A 19,107-nucleotide genomic window follows, 5' to 3' on the forward strand; every position below is an offset into this window, starting at 1 on the left:
TTTAAACATGTGCAAAAACAGAGTGCAATTTGCTTGGAATTTTGTTCACGCAGTATTTTCGTCTGCTGTTTATTTTACAATATCAGTGTATTACATGTTTTGTGAATGGAAAACAAAAAAAATAGCTAAATACTTGTATTTTCAACTCTCTTAAGAGACCTTTTTTAGAAAGAAAAAATTAGAGGTTAAGGATGGGGAGGGGCTTCAAGGGAACAATGAGAAAGCTACTATTTGGTAAAATAGCGTTTATATTCAGCATGCTTGCTGCCTTACAAGACTCTTTTCTTTCTCACTGAGATTTGTAGTAGTAGTAGAAACTCTAAGGAACATTTGAAGAACAACAGTGAAGTGTAAACAGACATTTAGGGAACTCACTTCCAAGAGTATGAGTATGATGCTAGGAAAAAATTAAGGAATCTATTTAAAAATTTAATCAGTGGGCTGATAATACTGACTAAATGGCTGAAGAGTCAACTTCTAAATAATGGACATTGATATAAAATGAGGGTAAGTCTTGAAAGTAACAAAAATTTAAGCTAGAGGAGCAGAACAACACAAGCAAATGTAATCATATCCTATATTGGCCACATTATATATTCTAGACCAGTCCCACTGTGCTGGCAAAAATCTGTAATAGGAATTTGTACCCTAGTTGTTGGGCACAAATGTATGAAAACTAGAACAGTAAGGAGAGGGGAGTACTGTGAATAATAGCAGCTTCCCAAAAATGGAAATAGAATGGAGCTGTAATAGAAGTGAGTGATACAAACAAAAATAGCATGGGGATTTGTGAGTGACTGCATGAAGCCATGTTAGTAAGGAACATTAAGCATAGGTTCTTTGTTGGCTTTTTCATTCAGAAATGAATTCCAGAGGTTTTCCACATTTTCACTCAGCAACTGGGAAGCATTCAGGGCTGAGTTCATAGCAGGCATGTTGCTTTTGCATTTGCAATGGACCTAAATGAACGTAGATCTCTCGCGCAGTTTGACATCCTTCGAGGGATGCCTTTTCCCTCTTTCCTCCTACACACATCTGCAACTGCTGCTGCTCTGCAGAAAGCAGCAGCAACAGTGGCATGTGGCTGAAGCCACCCTCCCACCAGTACGTTATCTTTGAGGCCGGTGGGATGGGAGCTCATTCCTTCCATTATGGATAAGTGAGATAAAAAGGGAAATGACCTTGTAAAAAAACCCATAGCAGCATAGAGGAGTTAAATGTTATTCTCCAGATAAACCATTCCGTTAAAGTGGGAATGGGGAATTTGCAGACATTTGTGGGTTTTCCTAAGAAGAACTGAAAAACATTTTGTTGTGGATGAGGCATAAATGTTGTGTGGGCTGGAACTGTACAACTGATTCACTTGGAATTATGTATCAGTGCAGTGCTGCTTTTGATGAAGTTATAACAGCTCAACCCTGGAATTAAGTTAGCTCTTGTACTACTGTACAGCTATTAAATGTGGGTGTGATTTATTGTATCAAAATATTTAAAATTATTTGGCCTATGGTACGTCAACAGTTGCGTTGGCATAGGATTGTGTTGTGTTGGAAGAGACTTTTTCCGTGTAAGAGTAGTTACATTTATATAGACACAATATAATCACAGACATACTAGTGGAAGAACAGTCATGGTATTCCTCTAATTCTGGTGTAAGCAAAACTGTACAGCTAGTGTAGGGAGGCCCATATATACCAATGGAAATGAATGTGCTTTTACTGTGACTGATCTCATCACTGACGGAGGGATTTAATGCTTGTTTGTTGCTTCCTGTTGTTGAAGATACTGAAGAACCCTGCACACAGAGGCTTCTTTCTCAACCAGTTATTGTGTCTTCCAAGTTGCAAATCCCTGGCCTACCCTTGCGCTGGGAACAGCAGAGCAAGCTCCTTCCAAGTGTAGCTGGGATCCCAGCTAGTAAAGTTTCTAAGTGGAGTACAGATGAGGTAGGTTTCCCCTCTATCTTCTATCTCACTGCCACTGCCCTTGAAGTCTTGGTTGATTCAGAGCTTTAGATTAGCCCCATAGATTAACAATAATGCATTAGTACTCAGAGGATTAGAGTCAGCCAGACCTAATGTAACAGATCCCCAAAATGCCCGTTCAGGTGCTACCCAGCCTTGGAAGCAGTAAGTATTAATTCATATGTGTATAGACAGGTATAGATATAGATAAATATGTATGTGTGTGTATATATAAATATTCACTGGGGTTAAAAAGGGAAAGAAAAGTGCTGAATGTATGGCCCAGCAGATCAGGTGATCAAGGTCTACACTAATAACATCTAGCACCCACACAAACATTCTGGAGGAATGGTTTAGGGGTCAGCATGGACCAAGGAGTTATTCCTGGTGCATAGTTCGGATGTGGCACACTGTTTTGGAGGATGAGGATATAGTGTAGAGAGGAACAGTATGAATATAGTCAGGCCATGACACCTGATTTCAAGATTAAAGCCCTGGCACTGTTAAAGTATGTAATAATGCTTGGACAGACAGGGTCTAGTCCCTGCTTTACTTTCAGAAGTACCTATGGCTAAGGCAGTTTTCTGCACCTGGGACAGTTGGATATGCTCTAATCAGAGAAAAAAGAAGCATGAACTTTGAAAAAGGATTTGCTAATCTCTGTGCTGTAAAACAAAAAGAAGAGGAAGGCAGCAAGCGTTTTGGTTTGTGAGAAGTGATTCACAAAGAAAAGGTTCATGGTTCTGCATCTGCATGGATAGAATAACCTGAGTAATTTTGAGGGAGCAGCCATATCCCACTCTTTGATGTCCTGTGGACAAAAGTGGCACGTGATCTTTTAGTTTGTAGATTTTGTGAATCCTCTCCTTAAACACCCAGCTGCGTGACTTTATGCACTTACAGAAGAAGGTGGGACACCTAATATGAGGCTGTAAAAACAATAGCTAAAAAACTTTAATGATTGTCAACCTTTAAGACTATTTTGAGAAAACACTGGTCTTACTAAATCTTTTGTTGTATACTTTGGTGGCAGGTCTCTGAATTTATACGGAGTTTACCAGGATGTGAAGAACATGGCAAGATGTTTAAAGACGAGGTGGGTGAATTTTATTTCAAAAAGACACAAAGTACAAAGCTTGGTGGAAAGATTAATTTTATGTCATCATTAAAAATACATATAAAGTAGTAGGATGAGATACATGTTTGAAGTCAGATGCAAATGTATCGAAGATTAGGGTGGTGTGCAGGTCATGGAGTGGGAAGGAAGTAAAGAAGATAAAACTAGCTAAGTGTCAGCCAGGTCTCTCATGCTCCTTTAGCTTTGTTACTGCAACTGAAATTACTTAGAACTAATGGTAGAAGATGAGGAACTTCGTGATTTACTACTGTTCTCTCTTAATCTGGTTTGAGGAAATTTATAAGTATGTTATTTTAGTTCTGCAGGATGTTAATAAGTAAAATAAAACAGAGCAGTGGTTCAAGATAACCACCACTTAGCTCTTGATGCTCTTCCTCCTGATACAGCCAGTTTACGAATATGATTTGAGTGTGCGGGAAGTGAGAAGATCTGAAGGCTTGTGATGAGGTTCAGAAGAGTGTGGACTCGGTTCATGAGCACGCCAGGCATGCCCTTCTGGTGTCTGAGAAGATTGTTGTGCCAAAGTTGTCATTAGGAAGTGATAGGGCTTTTAGGTACAATAGGCCTTTATAAACTAGGTCGGCTTTTTCTTTTCCTCTGAGGTTTGTTACTCCTCTTAATGCTTAGTTTCAAGAAGGCTGTTTTGTTACAAATTGCCGGAGTGAATAGTTCAGGTGATTATCCCAGTGAGGCCACCTGAATGGGCAGAATCTGATACTGTAATATCCCAAGTCAGCCAGCCTTTCAAGTGAAGAATAATTGTGGTACTTAGACTTGAGAAGGCACCTCCTGAGGAAGATGCATACAGATGACCTGCTCATCTCCTGCAACAAAAGTTTTCAGGCTGTGCTGTAGATTGTAATGACTATTATAGTTACATATCAAAGAACTGACAGGCTGCATCTTTGGGCATTTTGCACTTGCTTAGATGTTAGGCATCTTACAGTTGCAGCAGGTATACAGGCCTAGATCATCCCATATATCACTTAGGGCGTCTCACCAATGAATTTAAGATCAATAAAGGCTGGCACACTGCTAATCAAGTCAGTGGGTGGGAAGTGCCACAGAGATGGATGAATCCTAAACACTTTCATTCTCAGAGGTGTAAGAAAATACTTCCCCTCCTTAGGATTCAGCCTCTCAGGCTTTGTCTGTGAGCAGTAAATTAAACTGCTCCCAGTGAGACCAACCAGCATGGACTGGCTGGCATCAGTAAGTCTTTCAGTAGGTAGAAGGTGCTGGTTCAAATTTCTGCTGTGGAAGTGAACCCTCATCCTGCATATATTAAGGTGCTGCAGAAAGCTGGGCACCCCCACATTAGCCCACTTCTGGTTCTGAGCCCACCCAGTCTGGCTGGCTTTGTGCACGAAATGAGTAGAAATCGTGGTAACTGCGTGATGCTGTTCTCACTGCAGTGTTCCACAATTTGCAGTGCTGGGAGGTACCTTGCAGGCTTCCTTTGCAGTGTGTCTGATTCAGAAAGCTTGTCTTCTAGTCCAACAGAAACTTAATTACACTGTTTTTATCTCAAATTGGTATCTTTAAGCCTAAGCAGTGCTCACGATTTAACCACAGTTGGCTTTTAGGCCTAGCTATCCTGGTTATGTTTCACTGAAAACTTTCTATAGATACCTAAGTGACCTGAAGTTTACACAAGAAGCATTGGCCCCTTGAAGCCCTTGGAAGTAAGGGCCTTGTGGCTCTTCATGTTCAGATTTAGCACTCCTGCTGACAGAACAATCTGCCTACAGGAGAATATTCACTTGTAATGTTTATTAAAATAGCAACACTACAAAGCTGGCTGAAAAAATATTCAGTGTTTTGAAAAGTCGTGTTTGTGTCAAAGAGGCAGTTTTTTGTAGCCTGGCCCCTGTTTACATCGGGGACCAAATTTGTTTTAATTTGCTCTTTAATAAACAGAAAGGGGTAGCCTGAAGAGGGTTCCAATTCTGTAGCTGGGAGTGAAATCCAGAAGCTTTTGTATGGACTCTTGCATAAAAAGAGTAGCTAAGATGTTAAAAAGCATTACTGTGCTGCAGTACAGTTGAATTCTACTTCATTTACCCATTTTACTTTTCAATAGCTTATACTTTATACTGTCAGTATGAAAATAAGAACTGGTTAGCTAAAAATTAGCCAGACAGTTGTTTTCAAGCAGAAAGAAGATCATCATCCTGTTCTTTTGGACTAGCTGATCTGTCTAAAAGGTTGAAATCAAAGCTATCATGAAAGCATTTGAAAGTGTTTGTATTTAGCCATTCCTTTACACTGTCTGAAATTGCTGGGAATTTTCTTTTCATGTTTTCTGAAACATCTATACTGCTGCACTGTCAGACCTATTAATAGCTTTGTGTGTTTTTTCTTTTAAAGCAAATTGATGGAGAAGCATTTCTGCTAATGACCCAATCAGACATAGTCAAAATAATGAGCATTAAACTGGGACCAGCTCTAAAAATCTTTAATTCCATTCTGATGTTCAAAGCTGCAGAGAAAAACTCACACAATGAACTTTGAAGATAATGGAAAATGTGTACGAGCCAGCTTTTGCCACTGGAGCTCATGTTTTATTCAAAGCACAAAGACTCGCTAGAACTGTTGAATAAGGACTCTCAGAAAGGAAGAAACGTAACTTCAGCACTGGTGGACTATTTATATTCTCCTAGAGCCAGTACACATCTGAATCCTTCTGGGAAGTGTTCAAGCTTTTGAGAAGGTACTGTGTAACAACCGAGTCAGCTAGTCTTATTTACCAAACTAATGGCGCTAATTCTCCATGGATGGTTAGGATCCCTAACTTTCTCTGGACATCAAGAAAACGTTCATTAATTATTTATGCTGTATTATATAAGGGAACATTAATATTTTCTAAGAATTCTTGAATCCTACTTCATGTATCCATTTTACTTTTCAGCAGCTTTTACTTCATACTATCAAAATAAAAACTGATTAGCCAAAAATTAGGCTACAGGTAGCCGGATGAGACTGTTATGGCTAATACGTATTTGTGCCATAGTTTAAAAATGAAACACTTAATGTTACATACGTGACACTTTATGCTACAGCATATAACTTTACAGATTATAAACTGTCTGTTTGCTTGTAACAAAACAGAACAAACCTTGTTGGGGTTGAAATTATAATGCTTTTTTGATAACTGAATGTTTTTACTTTTGCACGATTACAAAAATGTTATGTGAGTTTTTCCACCAGCATCTTTAATGTATTTTACCAAAAGATCAGTATAGAGAAGGCTGCAACTGAAAAATAAAGTTTGACTTCATAGAAGACTTTTCGTTTATGCTGCACAATAGAGTCCCACCCTTTTACATGGGAGCCTGCTACAGTCCTTCAGCACATGAAGGAAAATACATGTATTTTGAGGTAAGGACATTAGCAAAAAAGAAAATATATTCATTCATGTCTGCACATGCTGGTCTCCAGTATAGTTACCACAACAGTGGAGAAAAACAGTGAGCTAAAGGTAAGACTGCTACTCTGGCTTCATATTCAACATAGGTTTGGTTTCCCAATGGTGGGAGAATTCTTTCACCCACCACTTCCTAGTTGGAAAGTCTGATTTCTAAATGAGTAAGGCATAGGGGGAAAGACAAAGCACGGAGGAAAAGGATACTTAAATGCATATTGGTGTATCAGCATATCCTAGGTGCGTTTCACTGCATCATTAGCAGGCTGCAGATGCCACCAGCAGGTACTTAGGAGAGGCAACCTTCTTTCTTGGAGGATTATTATAATGATTTGTCAGGGAAAGTGGTTGCACTTGGTATATATACACAAGATGTAAACCAGATGCACTTTAAATAAGAGAATGCCTAGCTACCTGTATATTGAGGACTGTTCCAGAATGTTAGTTTTTCAAGAAGAGAGAGAAGAGTTGGATCAAGATTTTTGGCAGCCCTCTTCTTAGCACTGCTTTGGGCAGTTGTTCAGCCTGTAGAGTTGAGAACAAGCAGAGCATTTCTGTTGCACAGAGCTGGGAGAATTTTACATCTTCCCACAGGTTTTGCTAGGCTGTTCTTTGGGTGGAGTTCCTTAAGATTCCAAGAACTCCCTGTGCCCCTTCCAGATCATGTAGGTGACTAGTACCTGCCATAGTATGAGGTGAAACAGGGTCAGTATAAAGTAAGTTGCATTGCTCTGTTAATTTCCTTCCATAACATTGCATAAATAATATTTTTACATTTTGTTCAATATTTGTACATTCAAATTGCACTCTTATTGTACTACAATACAAATAAAACCTGAACTGGAGCTGTCTGTTACATTTGTGTGTGCCCAGGATTCTCAGATGAACCCGGCTGTTTCCGAGGGTGGTGTGGAATAATTCCTCACTGTAGCTCAGTGTGGCCATGAGTTTAAAACAGCAACTTGGCTACTGCTGTCTGCCCTCTCCTTAAACACTTACTCCTAACGCTCACAGGCCACTTGCTGTCACAATCAGAATCCCATTTATGGACCCGGATTTTGTCACTGGCAGAAGCTGAAGTTGCCCACACAGATCAGTAAAATGCCAAATTCTTGTTTTCCTTCCTTCTGTCCTTCCATGTAGTTTATTTTTCCTCACCCTCTGTGTCTCTCTCCTGTGCCAGCTCTGTAGCCTGGAGTGAGAACCAATGAAGAGATTTGCTTCTTGACAGAGATTGCTTGGGGATGTTAGCAGCTCCCTGAATTTTTATATACCTACTTACAAAGTACTGTGGTTTAAGAAATGGGTTTGAGTTAATACTGTTTACAAGATGTAGAATGAAGCTCACTGAAATTATACAGAGCCCAGCTTTCTATTCATACAGCTATCACAACAGTGAGGACATGTATAATCCTTACTTCTGTATCTCATGTGATGAGGTAGCAGGGTGTAGCCACCTCTGTTACAAAAACTACACACACAACAAATTCACTTGGAAACTAAAAACACTCAGGAGACCTCCTGAAGCTTTAAAATGGCAGTTGGTATTGTTTCATATGTTGTGTTGGAGGTAGCCCAGCTATCACACAGGTAAAGGTTGTCCCCTGATTTCCATGCGAGCCACTTGAAAAATCCTAAGACTTTAGCAAGAGAGTGTGGCCATTAAATGCAGCAATCTCCCCTCATTCCACAGGGTCTCCCACTGTAATCTCTGCATTGGAGTCACCTCTGCACAGCCAGGCCTTAAGAAGACTTCTGTGGTCTTCCAAGCTGTGTGTCTGAGTGTTAAAAGAATTGTGGTGACCACAAACGCTGCTTTGCCTACACAGACATTTTTAGAACTGGTGGGAGATTGATCTCTTTAGTAGAATGCAGTGCTTTAATAAAAAGCCATTTTAATTTGTAATTAATGCAATGGGTCATGTTTGCGGGCTGCTGCTACTGTCCATTACTAGGCGCTTGTCTGAAGCTGTGCACTGTCAGGCAGTAACCCCTAGGATTTCCAGACATGCAGGAGTCAACAGGAGCATGTTAGGGAGAAGAGGAGGCTGTAGAAGAGGAGAGGAGAGGGCCTCTGCTCTGCATGGGCAGACAGGAGAGTCACCACATGGAGAAGGCCGATTTGTTCTGGGGAAGAAATTCAGAAAGGAAATGAGGCATTCTCTCCCCAGTGCCAAAGTTGTGGTTACAAATGCACGTGGAAGCATCTCGGGTAAGTCATTCTTGCTGCTTTGAGAGTTCATCTCAGAATCCCTATTTAGCAAATTCACGATTAATGTTAAAAAAAAAGAAGAATGTTTCACGCATGGAGAAAATAGTGAAAATTCATCATCCTGCAAATTAAAAATCAGGCCCACCATTTTAAGACACAAAAATTACTCTAGTAGGCTTTCAGTGATGATAATATAATGAAATTATTATGGTAACAAGTAAATCTTTAATTTGTGCCACTTCAAAACATTAACTGTATTAGCATCTGAAGCAGTGAAGTGCTCACATTAGCTCACAATGTGTTTTTTAAATTCTGACAGTCAAAATATTACCTGAATTTGTTAACTGTTCCATATAGAAAAATAATACACGACACATGCAGTAATCTAGAAAATTTTATTATCTCTAGTGCCTCTAGACTGATCTAGAATTTCCATTTAAAATATGAAAATGCTTAGGTTTTATATTTTTTAAAAAGTAGCCAGTACAATTAAAAAAGGGCATTATTAAACATAACAGTTATATATACACTTTCACCAGAAAGAATGGTACTGATTTATCTTCACAACAAAGGGATTTATTTTGACAAAACGTCGAATGCTCGCGAGGCGAGTGCTGTGTACGCCATCAGATACTGGGGTACTCGGGTGCCTCCAGCCCTCTCTTTACCTGGGTGGGCAGGGATGCTGGGCTCCTCACTTCAAAGACCAGGGACTCCAGGAAGTTCAGCGTCCTGTGGATTCTCTTTGGGCACGGAATATCGAACACATGAAATGCAGCCACCAGTGCTGCCAGGGCCATGGTGCAGTCATCGAGCTGGGTTAGCTCTTCTCTTCCTACATACAGGGCAAACTCGCATGAATTCACATTGAATGGATTTTTTACTTCCAACACTGGTGTCACTGCCTTTACCTAAATTAAAAAAAGGATATTTCAAGTGATGCCACAGCATCGCTTTGGTGAACAGTCAGAGAATTAAGTAAGCCTAATAACACTGCTTTGAACTTAGCTAGTATTTCTATGAATATTTGCGTTCTACCCAAAAGGCAAGCTATTGTCATCCCATTCCAGGAGCTAAGCTGAGGCACCAGAAGGCCAGGTGATGTGCCCAGGCAGCTGATACAAGGAAGAGAGACCAAGACTGCTGGTGCTCTGTCTCCTACCTCCTCATTCACTGCAGCAAACAGACGGGAATCATCTCCAAAGACATCTGGCAGGAGTAAACATGCAGCAGTCATTTTCATATCTGTCAAAGGCAAGGATTTCTACTAAATTGCAAATGAAAACATGCTGGCACTGCAGTATCGTCTTGAAAAAACAGACTGCAGCCTATGTAATAGTTAACTCAGCAGTAGAACTGTTGTTCAGTCCATTTTGAAGAGCAGTTTGTACTGCTGTGAAGGTTTAGGTACCTTAGCTGGCAATGGACATTAGTATTCAAATCATTCATGACACTCTGCTACTCAGTATTACGATTAAATTTCTCTCACAATAAGTAGACCTTTGGGTTGCTTTGGTTTGTGAGCTGAGTAGCCCTCCTGCCCCCACCACCCGTCCCCAAACTCCTCTCTCCCCTGTAAATCAGATGTCTCTGGGAAGTCCTGTTGCCAGAGGACTCCGCTTTGAAGGCTGCGGTACAAGCTGGTGCTGCAGGACCTCCTGGGATGTGGTACCTGCTACCCCTCTGGCTGAGCTATTATTGACTGTAACACCTTTTTTGCAGTTCAGGCTTCTGGTGTCATGTGTTTCACTGGACCTATCTTGTCAGGCACTTATTCTCTAGGTGCCAGGTCAAGTTGTTTGTAAGCGAAAAACAGGAAAGTAAAGGCCTTGAGACTTCACTAAGGTATGAGTTAAAATCTTTGTGGGCATATTGTATTAAAAGAGGGGAAATGACTTAAAATGACTGACCGTAGCTTTCTAAGGCCAAAGGTCTGAGTAGAAAGTCCATAAAGGCTTTCTGGATTGAGCTGTCCGTTGACACTTTTTAATCTATCATGAGCTATTGAGTACTCATGTTTTTAAGCTTCAAGAAAGAAAACCCCAGTATTTTAACCTACTCTGCTCGCTTCTTTAAGAAATGGCCTGGTAATAGGAGTGAAACTGCTATAGGAAACGCCTGTGATCATCCTGTGTCACCTTTGATTTGACATCCTGGCATTATGCCCATTTGATAGAAAATGACAGTTTTAGGAGCGCTTCTCACAGAGCTAAGCTCAGGCATAGGCATCTACAGCTGCACTTTGGGAAGAATAATGATTCCGAGTTACTGCTTCAAAGGTTTTGTCCCTGCAGAACTGCACTCCCCAGACTTCTCAGACTGAAGGAAGTTGAGTGGCAGCAGGTGCTTGCTCCCTCACTGCCAGTGAGCCAAACATGTCAAGGTACGTGGACCTCTGTGCATGACTGTGGTACCTGCTCGCCAGAGGTACCACTTTGTGCACTTACTCCTGAAGTGTGTCTCTGCAGAGACGAGGTACTTGAAACACAGTTAGTCATAACTACTTCTTTTATTTCACTGAGATGAAGACTTTAACCATAGAAACAGTACCTCTCTTTCTAAAAGGAATTGTGTCTTTTTGATAGGACTGTTTCTAAACCAGAAAATTAGTTTTCTGTGTGTATTTTTAAAAGATAATAAGCACTCTTTTATATATCTAGAAATACGTAATTCTGCTCATCTAGCAATACTTATTTTAAGGCAGTTACTAACTTTTATCAAACCTGCAGTCTTTTATTCAATAGAAGAAAAAAGTTTCAATACCTGACTGACTTAATTTTCCTAGTAATTTATCAGCTTTCATTCTTAATGCTTCCCCATCACTATATATTTTTCAAGCAACTATGACATATAAAAAATGTTTTTGCAGTAAAATTGGAGCTAGTTTAGTTACATAAGTAGGAACAATTAGCTACAACAAAACTCTGATGTTCAGAGCATTGAAGATTTGTACTGACATTTCAGAATGTCTTCCTCTGTGTGCCGCTTCAGATTTTCCTGCAGCATAATGTTAATTGGATTATTCCTCACCACATACAAAGATAATATGTTTTCTGAATAAATCTCCAAAATCTCAACTGTTTTCTTATAAATGTCCGTGTGTGTGAGAAGCTGGAACTCCCTAAAAAGCTAAAAGAAAAACAAATATTTGGTATTACTGCAATCCTCAAAACCAAAACTGAAAACAACACGAGGTGCACACTTTGAAGACAGGATAAAACCAGCTCAGTAAAATAAGATTATAAACTGGAGGGGATGGTTTCATTTCTTTTCAAAGCAGGGAAGAAATACACCAAGTAACACCAAAATACTTCAAATAACCCACTGGTGTGTGTAGCATGTTTAACACAGGACTGGTGAATCTTTCAGAGTGGGGTTAGCAGCAAAAATATGAGTTAGATTAAAGAGAACAATGTTGATGGATACTTCACTGGAAACATCCCGTAGAATACATGCCTACGGTTGTATCACATCTATAAAACAGAGTTCAATGTCATTATTAAAAATAGCTCTGTTACCTGATAAGGGCATCTTAAGAAAGGAAATAGTCTAAGAATGTCTTTTAAAGGTGCCTTATTACTGATCATCTTTCTCCGTATTTCTATTGTCACATTCATTCTGTTATCCACTTCTTTCCAGTTCCTTTGAGTTTTCATATATTCTTGCTTAAGCCACTTAATATGTACATCCATTGCACTGCCTTCAAGATGAACAGGTTCTTCCTATCAAGGAATGAAGGACAGAATTGTAACAAATCAGCTAGCCTTTTTATTTGATGTGGCTTGTGTGATTTGAGTGTAGTCAAAGTGTAGTCAAGCTCAGCAGAAAGTACCTGTAGTGTGGTTTCAGTACCAGCTCTGTGAACTCACCCTCATATTCCAATAGTTATATTAAGATCTGTTTTCATATAATACTATAGCTATCCACCAAGTCTCCCAAGGTCAAATTACATATTTGAGGATATTAATGAAATTCCTATGCCTGTGTCTGGTTTGCCTAATTGTGGTTTATTGGAAATCAATAGGCAGTTCTAATGATGACTCAGTGTTTAGTAGTATTAGCTCTGTATTACCAAAAGAAATAACATCTTCTTCGTAGTCTTACAGGTCCTAAAAGCAGGACAACTAACTTTCACATTTATGCAACTAAAGTATTTAGCCCCAAGGAGACCAGCTGAACTAAGAAAACTCTTAATGGAAAGCATTATTTGAGCAGTTTGACTGTTAAGTGTTTTCAAAAAGTTATTTTGTACTTGAAGATAGTTAACAATCTTCCTCAAAATTTTTATTATTGTCCCTGCTGGAATTCTAAACCCAGTAATTGCTAAGAGGAGGAGTGGCTATCCAAAGCAGTACATCCATGGCAGTAGCCTGGGGCTGTTTAGTCTCTATCAGAGGACCCAGTGAATTTGCTCATTGAAACAAGCTGAGACGACATACAGATGCACTGTTAGTGCAGTTACCACTCTCAGGTTGCATTTACACTGGCTTTTCCGGTATGTATTGTCACTGATGCAGCTGTTGGCTGTGCCAGTGGTGGCCTGTGGGTCAATACCAGAGGAAGTTGAGACACTTCATCCTGTTCCCCAGAACATTTAAGACACAGAGCTGCGAAACATAGAACAACCAAAACTGCTTTGCAGTGCTCTGTATGTGCAATTAAACTTTCCAGTCTAATTAACAGCCTTTTTTTAAATTGTGCATGTGGTATTCCAAAAATGGTTGCACAAGGTACACAACTAAAAACCTGCTTCCCTCCTAGTATAAGTCCATGGATTTCAACAGCCATTGGAATCACAGAAGAAAATAAGCCCCGCGTGCAGGACAGGTACCTACTGTAACCCCTGCAGGTACTCCCCCCGCCCTTGCTAGATGCTGTATCAGCACAGTCCGCACTCTTTCTAATAGAGGATTTTAGACTTAATTGTATTACAACAGTAATGTTTGTTTGTGACCAGCTTGAGTACGCATTCTTGTCCTCCTCACTGCACAGGAACAGAGGGGCTGGGTCAGATGATTTAGTCCCATACCCTCCTCTATCTGTCTGAGAAGGGTGCTGGGAAGAAGTATAAAATAAGGATAAGAGTGTAGTGGTACTTTGCCTGAGTTCTGTCAAGACTGGCCTGAACTGGCATTCGTGGACGCCCAAGGATTATATTATTCTATTTAATACCCTTCAGTAGATTTTTTCCTTCCATTATTTCTCCCAGTCACTCATAAAATCTTCCACAACATCCCACGTTAAATTTGGCAGTTTAACTATGCACTGTCAGAAGAAATGCATTCTATTGTTTGTTTTTTTCCTGCTGCTTCTGCTTTCTAATTATCGTACTGGATTCAAAACCTATTCCTCATCTCCTTGCCACTGTAGGTTTATAGATATGTCATATTCTGTCCTCATCTGCCTCCTTTCCAGCTGAGACTGTCCTAAACTATTTAATCATTCCACATAGAAAAGCTGGTCCATACTTTGAATTATCCTTGCTACTGTCTTTGCATATTTTCTAATTTCACTACAGCCTTTATGAAATGGGTGCAGTAAAACTTAAAATACTAGTTGAGATGCTGGGACACCACAGGTGCATACAGTGGAATAATGCACTCCCTTTTGTTTCTTTCTTAAATAATTCTGAGCATTCAATATACTTTTTTGGACTGTTGCTTAGCATTGTGCCAAATTTTCTTTGGCGTCATATAAAAATATCATTTGCGAATGGTACTAAGAAGCTCAGAGCCCATCACTGTAAATGTTGTTAGGACTGGCTTTTCTCCTTGTGCTTTATTTTTCATCTATCACTATTAAATTTTATCTGCTGTTTTTTGCCCTGTCACTCAGTAGCATGGGGTCCTCCTGCAGGTCTTCATTCAGTCTTTGTCTTTAGCACCCTTAGTAGCATCACCAAATGTGGCCAGCCAACTATTCTCCTTTTTCCACATAATTTAGAAATACATTGAACTGCATAAACTAAGCATTAATAGCCTTTTGTGCTGTAAACCCCAACTATTTCTGCCTAGCTGTATTGGGTCTGAGTGGCAAGGTTTGGGGGGGGGGGGGGGCGGCTTTGTTCTCTTTTAACTGTTTATCCTTGCAAGCACCTTCCTGCTTATCCCCTCAGATTGTATCTTCTAAGAGCCTTTGAAAAGCATGTGGTGAAATCTCTTCTGAAGTTAAGGTGAACTATATCAGCTGGATTTCCTGTGTCCTCAGGGTTGTAGAATACTTCAAAGAAATAATGAATTTATGAAGAATTACTTCTGTTCACAGAACCTTCGTTGATTTCTTCTCAATGTGTTCATCTCTTGGGTCTGCATTACAGTTCTTGCAATTTGGCCAGTTAATACAGCAGGTGTCTTGGTCAGTATGTTCCCTAGCTCTCTCCTGAAACTCTGGAAACTGGCACCAAATTAGCTACCTCCAATTTTCTAGTATCGTGTTTCATGAGAGAAATTAATGACCGTTTTCTACTGGCCTTAGTAGCCACTGCTGTTTCAGAATTTACTTCTCATTTATTAAAGTGCAGTGGAAATGTAACATAAAGTATCTTGAGGATGGGCAATGGTAAGTATGATGTAAAACACTTGGGCTGTTGTAAAACTATGCTGCTTGCAATGAAAGAGCAAGTGAATACTGAGTTCTAGGGTTGGCATTAGCGACCAGAGTTGCTATGATTTTGGGGACTCCTTGTCTATATACAGTGGCAGGTTTGTACCTTTTATATCTAATCACTTCATTTTGTCTCTGGACACTTCCACTCCTACTAGGGAATACATACAACATACTATAGTATATAGTGTTATGTAAATATAGAATAGCTAATAATTGGGAGGACAGATTCACTGCATCATTGCATATTTCTAATTCCAACTGATTTAATGCAAGTGGTGCACATTTATCAGTCAGGAACAGAACAGAGCAATGGGACCTCACTGGCACATTAAGTCAAATGGCAGTGACTGTCTTTAGCAGAACCAGTGTGGAATTAGAGAAGAGTAAATTTAGATGTTTGTGGTTGAGTAGCTGTTTTCAGTCAGCCTTGCTGAAAATCTAAAGGGCAAAAGCATTCTGATTTATGCTATTCATTATTTCTAAGCATAGTTTCACTCAAAATCTGAAGGTTTTTGATAGAGCAGGAAAGTTTGGCAACACTTGAATTTTACACAAATTATTTCTGAGCTCAGGATTTATTAGATTCTGACATCAAAAGAAGTTTCTGCTTTTATTAAAAAAATTACAAAATACCATGCTTGTAGCAGAACATGTTCTGTGTGTAACCTGCTTTATAACTCAGTTTCCATTATCTTCAGCCCTTCTTCCTATTTTGCAAATTTGCGTTTTTTCTACTAAAGTGCAATGAATGAGTATGAGTCTTGTGTCTTGATTTTTGAATAGTGAAAAGTGGGTCTTGCTATTTTGTCTGGAGTACATACAGGCACAAGGCATCATAAAGACACAATGTACAGAACAGTTTGTAATACCACTATTATAAGAGACAGCCCTTCTTCCTGTGGTGACTTTCACGTTCATCTTAATGACATTTAGTATGCTGAACACTGGGGCTTTTTATATCAGGAGCAATGCTCAAACCAGGTTATAATCATTAGAAAGAGAAGATTTTCTCAAAAAAAACCCCAAACAGCCCAGACTGATCTGGAACAAGTGTGAATCTGAAAGGCAGGCAGTAAGCTGGACATCGCTCAGGACCCATCTTCTTGCCCCAGAGGGTGGGAGAGAACTGAGGAGGCATCGCAATTGCACCAGTTCTCATGTCCAAACGCTAAACACAAAGACAGGTGAAAACAGCATGGGCAGACTGCTTTCATGCAAAATAAGCATGTAACCTTCTGCAGTAGGATCCATGCTGACTTGTACTCAAATGAGATGTTTAATTAAAGCAGGGTCTGCTTTAATTACACATAATTACCCTTTTGAGCTAGGCAGACACTTTCAGAGCTAGACTTACATGCCATTGCTAACTGCAAACTTCCGAAGCTGCATAAGGCAGTTTATTTCTGACCACAACTGCTTTCTAATTTCTAAGCTACCAAACACACAACATAAGCAAAATGGGTGAAATGTTTTCCTCTACCAAGGGACAACCTGTATTTCAGACTTTATGTGAACTCACAGAGAAATGGAGATACTGAATGACGTAAGAAAGAAGGTGAAACGTAAGATGTACAGCAGGAATTTGTGTTTAAAGCTTTTGCTTTGACTCTAAAAGCACTTTAAAATATTAGCTAAGCAACACCAGGCACTATGTATGCACATCAGGGTTTTAGTGGAAAAATCACATGACAACAGTACAGCCAATGAATGATCATTCGCATATGCACACGCATGTTGTGGTTGTGCAGACATTCAAGCGCTTGATTTAGAGACTTAATCTTAGAGGAAAAGGGGCTATCACCCCTGCTTCACCTGTGTACAGCATTCACACTACAGATGACACCTAATGCTGTACCTGCCAATAGTGCCCCTCAACCACAAGACTGAGCCAAGAGAGTTTCTGTGTCTCATGCACAAGCTGTTCATTGTTTGAGAGTTTTACAGATACTTGATTCCTTTGGTTTCCTTTTTCCCTTGCCGATGCCTTTTTTCTTCTCATCATTCCTCCCTTTTTCTCTAGCCATAGCCTCCAAAATCCTATTCTTTCCACACTCCTTGAAACCTTGTTTCAAGGTTCTAACACCTGCAGCGGCATAATCTCATTGACAAACATGATGTTAGTGATCACCTCAAAGAAAAGCATATCCCTAGGAAATGTCTAACTTGCTTAATTTACCTATTCAAGGTAGAAGAAACTCCAGCTCACAGGCTAGACATCACTCAATCCTGATTCCTTCTTTCATGAGAAAAGACAGTTTCCAAATCATGATGAGCATAAAGCCAATGGGGTAAACTTCTGTGAAGCACCCAAAAGCAGCAACTTTTCCATGACCTTTTTTCTCCTTACAATGAGCCCTAAGGCCACCCCCAGAGGCTTCAAGCAGACTCCCAGACTCAGCCTGACTTTGGGAAAAGGTTGCGCAGGCTGAGGAAGAGATAAAGGCAGAAGACAGCATAGATCGTCTGCTTCACCCCATTAAGTGGCTGGCTTCCTTCAACAATTAGCCCCCTCGCGCTGGCTCATGCAGGGACTGTCTTCTACATCTGCCCTGAACCAGGTACTTTGTGCAGGTTAAGCCTTCCAGGCCTTGTCATTAAATCTGGCTCTGGGCACCCAAGGTGATCTTAATGTGGATTTTGGCCAAACTCAGGAAGGCCGTCACACAGCTTTTCAACAGCCCTCCTCCGTTTAAAGCCAGGAGACTGTCGTGGTTTAACCCCAGCCAGCAACTAAGCACCACGCAGCTGCTCACTCACTGCCCCCCATCCAGTGGGATGGGGGAGAAAATTGGGAAAAAGAAGTAAAACTCGTGGGTTGAGATAAGAACGGTTTAATAGAACAGAAAAGAAGAAACTAATAATGATAATGATAACACTAATAAAATGACAACAGTAGTAATAAAAGGATTGGAATGTACAAATGATGCGCAGGGCAATTGCTCACCACCCGCCGACCGACACCCCGCCAGTCCCCGAGCGGTGATTCCCCGCTCCCCCTTCCCAGTTCCTAAACTAGATGGGACGTCCCATGGTATGGAATACACCGTTGGCCAGTTTGGGTCAGGTGCCCTGGTTGTGTCCTGTGCCAACTTCTTGTGCCGTGACTGGGTATGAGAAGCTGAAAAATCCTTGACTATAGTCTAAACACTACTGAGCAACAACTGAAAACATCAGTGTTATCAACATTCTTCACATACTGCACTCAAAAACATAGCACTGTACCAGCTACTAGGAAGACAGTTAACTCTATCCCAGCTGAAACAGGACAGAGGCCCATCCATCCTCTCCGAGACAAGCTCAATTTCTAAGCCTCATTAGTTAAGGGGAAGCCTCAGCCTTACAGCAAGAATCGTCTCACCAGCTTCACCACTCTTGTACTGCATACCACAAAAACAAGCATATATGGTACCCAGCTTCTACCCAGATGCCTCCTGGGCCAGAGGTCTTCTCTGATTTTCATCTGGTCCTCTTGGGAGAGGATTTGCACATTCACCACTTTCAACATTCCTGCTTATCTTCCCTGTACAGGAATAATATCTGCAGATATCCAACTTCATCAGTCTAAGTTTCTGCAGAATCCTTCCACTTCTCCCAGTCTAAGTACTACCAAAACATTTCTTATCTCTGTACCATAGACACAGAAAGGAAATGGCCTGCTGGTACCATTATAAATTGTTTTCATTACGTTACTCCCAGCTCTGCTGGGTGTGACAAATATGCCCAGTTATCTGCAAACATCTACCGCTATCTTAACTGACGTCTT

At 40.4% G+C, this 19,107-nt stretch overlaps 2 protein-coding genes across 8 annotated transcripts in view; one reads left to right on the top strand and one right to left on the bottom strand.

The window, feature by feature from the left end:
* Window positions 1-6,383, top strand: part of L3MBTL3 (L3MBTL histone methyl-lysine binding protein 3) — an 85,999-nt gene extending 79,616 nt beyond the window's left edge. For all 7 annotated transcript variants that reach the window (XM_075035688.1, XM_075035681.1, XM_075035684.1 and 4 more), the window contains 3 exons: window positions 1,783-1,946; window positions 2,998-3,060; window positions 5,473-6,383. In XM_075035688.1, coding sequence (XP_074891789.1) covers window positions 1,783-1,946; window positions 2,998-3,060; window positions 5,473-5,616 — 371 coding nt within the window. In that variant the 3' untranslated portion in view covers window positions 5,617-6,383. The remainder of the gene's footprint in view (window positions 1-1,782; window positions 1,947-2,997; window positions 3,061-5,472) is intronic.
* Window positions 6,384-8,626: 2,243 nt separating this feature from the next.
* The window catches only part of SAMD3 (sterile alpha motif domain containing 3), a 39,363-nt gene continuing 28,882 nt past the window's right edge, over window positions 8,627-19,107 (bottom strand). Inside the window, exons 11-15 of the mRNA XM_075036790.1 lie at window positions 12,257-12,460; window positions 11,696-11,867; window positions 9,901-9,983; window positions 9,407-9,649; window positions 8,627-8,653 (exon numbers count right to left, since the gene is read on the bottom strand). Of these exons, the coding sequence (XP_074892891.1) occupies window positions 8,627-8,653; window positions 9,407-9,649; window positions 9,901-9,983; window positions 11,696-11,867; window positions 12,257-12,460 (729 nt within the window). The remainder of the gene's footprint in view (window positions 8,654-9,406; window positions 9,650-9,900; window positions 9,984-11,695; window positions 11,868-12,256; window positions 12,461-19,107) is intronic.

The sequence above is a fragment of the Buteo buteo genome, chromosome 9 (genome assembly GCF_964188355.1).
Source record: "Buteo buteo chromosome 9, bButBut1.hap1.1, whole genome shotgun sequence".
NCBI lineage: Eukaryota > Metazoa > Chordata > Aves > Accipitriformes > Accipitridae > Buteo > Buteo buteo.